This window comes from Galeopterus variegatus, unplaced genomic scaffold (genome assembly GCF_000696425.1).
Source record: "Galeopterus variegatus unplaced genomic scaffold, G_variegatus-3.0.2 Scaffold45709, whole genome shotgun sequence".
Classification (NCBI taxonomy): domain Eukaryota; kingdom Metazoa; phylum Chordata; class Mammalia; order Dermoptera; family Cynocephalidae; genus Galeopterus; species Galeopterus variegatus.
Genome location: NW_007771820.1, coordinates 2338 through 4213, shown reverse-complemented (window position 1 = coordinate 4213; position 1876 = coordinate 2338). Strand labels below are relative to the sequence as shown.

At 35.7% G+C, this 1876-nt stretch overlaps 1 protein-coding gene across 1 annotated transcript; it reads right to left on the bottom strand.

Moving 5' to 3' along the window:
• Positions 1-639: 639 nt before the first annotated feature.
• Positions 640-1560, bottom strand: LOC103584150 (olfactory receptor 5AC1-like). Its single transcript, XM_008565259.1, is given in 1 exon segment — positions 640-1560. A coding segment is annotated over 1 exon segment (921 nt).
• Between the last annotated feature and the right edge of the window lie 316 nt (positions 1561-1876).

The following is a 1876-nucleotide window of genomic DNA, read 5'->3' as shown; positions in this document are numbered from 1 at the left end:
ACTCTCCCAATTCTACTATAATATTTTAGTTGTTACATTTTTATATCTTTCAATGAAGGCAATAAAAATATGTCATTTTCAAAAATTACTTATAATCCCCACAGAAATATTCATTTTAAATGTTTTAAGAGAATATATGTTGTCATATGTAGTCTAACAATATTTTTTTATTTTACATACTGTTTGAATCATTGTAAATATCTATTGAAAGGGAAAATCTGAAAAATGCCTTGCTCAAGAATTATTTAGTAGTGCATGGATACATTTTTAAAACAAGGATTTATACAGGCTGAACCTTTCCTTAAAAGAATATAAGTAAAAGAGTTTTAAAATGTTTACATCTGAAAAGAAGAGTTCATTTATGTTACAAAGGATTAGCAATTTGATGATTGCAGTTTTCAGTTTTATTCTTAAGTATGGACTTTAAACAAATAAGTGGAGTTAGTCTTTAAAGTGCTTATTAACTATCCTGATGATCATAATTAATAACTAAAACAAGCATATCTGGTGTAAATATTTTTATTCATTTAACAATATATTATGTCCCTACTATGTGCAAAACACAAGACTGGATATTAAAATTTATTTAAACAGAGAGAATATGAAAAGAATCATGGAAGTTTTCCTGAAAAATATTTACTACTTTATTACTTTTCTCAGTGTATCTAAAACTTCCTTGTTTCTTAGGCTATAAATAAACGGGTTTAGGAGGGGAATTATAATCGTGTAGAACAGTGAATACATTTTATCCTGGTGTTTATCTCGGCCAGACCCAGGATGTACATACATGAAGAAGAGCGTGCCATAGAACAAGGAGACAGAGAGCAGCTGGTCACAGCATGTGGAGAAGGCTTTGCTTCTGCCTTTCTCAAACTTCTTTTTCAGGATGGCATAGAGCACACGAGTATAAGAAACTATGATGGTCATAAAAGTAAAAGCTTGTATCAAAGTAGCAAAAATAAAAAGCACTAATGCATTAATAGAAGTGTCAGTGCAAGAAATTGTATATAGTGACAGGATTTCACAGTAGAAATGATGTATTATATTGGAACTGCAGAAGGTTAATCTAAACAATAATCCCACATGAATTACGAGATGTACAAAACCAGTTGGATATGAAATACTTATCAGCCATGTGCAGAGTATGCTGGACATCACCACTGGGTAAAGTAAGGGGTTCCATATGGCTACATAGCGGTCACAGGCCATTGCTACCAGAAGGAAGCATTCTGTGTTTGCACTAGAAGCAAAAATATAAAATTGGTTGATGCACTCAGCCAGAGGTATCATATGATACTCAGATTAAAAATTTACAAGCATCTTGGGAGTCACCGAGGATGCAGACCAAGCATCTGCAAAGGCTAAACTGTCAAGGAACAAGTACATGGGGGTGTGAAGGTGAGGGTCCCTCCAGATGACAGCATTCAGTCCAAGGTTGCCCACCATGGTGATGAGGTAGACCATGAAGGACACCAGGAGCAGGAGCAGCTGCAGCTCTGGACGATCTGTTAGTCCTGTGAGGACAAACTCCATCACCTGTGTCTTGGTTGTGTCTATCATATTTACTCAGACTGATCACTGCAATGAGAGAGTTAATAAAGAAGAATATGAATCAAGGTTCATGTGAAATAACATTGGCATCCCATTGCAATTCCTGTGTTACAGTTCTTCTTTACTCAACAAGTATAAAGGTACAGTGTTTCTACTTTTAGCACACACATAGGATTATTAAATATATTACAAATAATTTTGAGATGTAAATTTTTTCAAGAATATTACTTGGGGCCAGCCCAGTGGCACACTGGATAGTGCGCTGCTTGGGAAGCGCGGCAGCGCTCCCGCCCAAGGTTTCGGATCCCACATACAGACCGGTTCC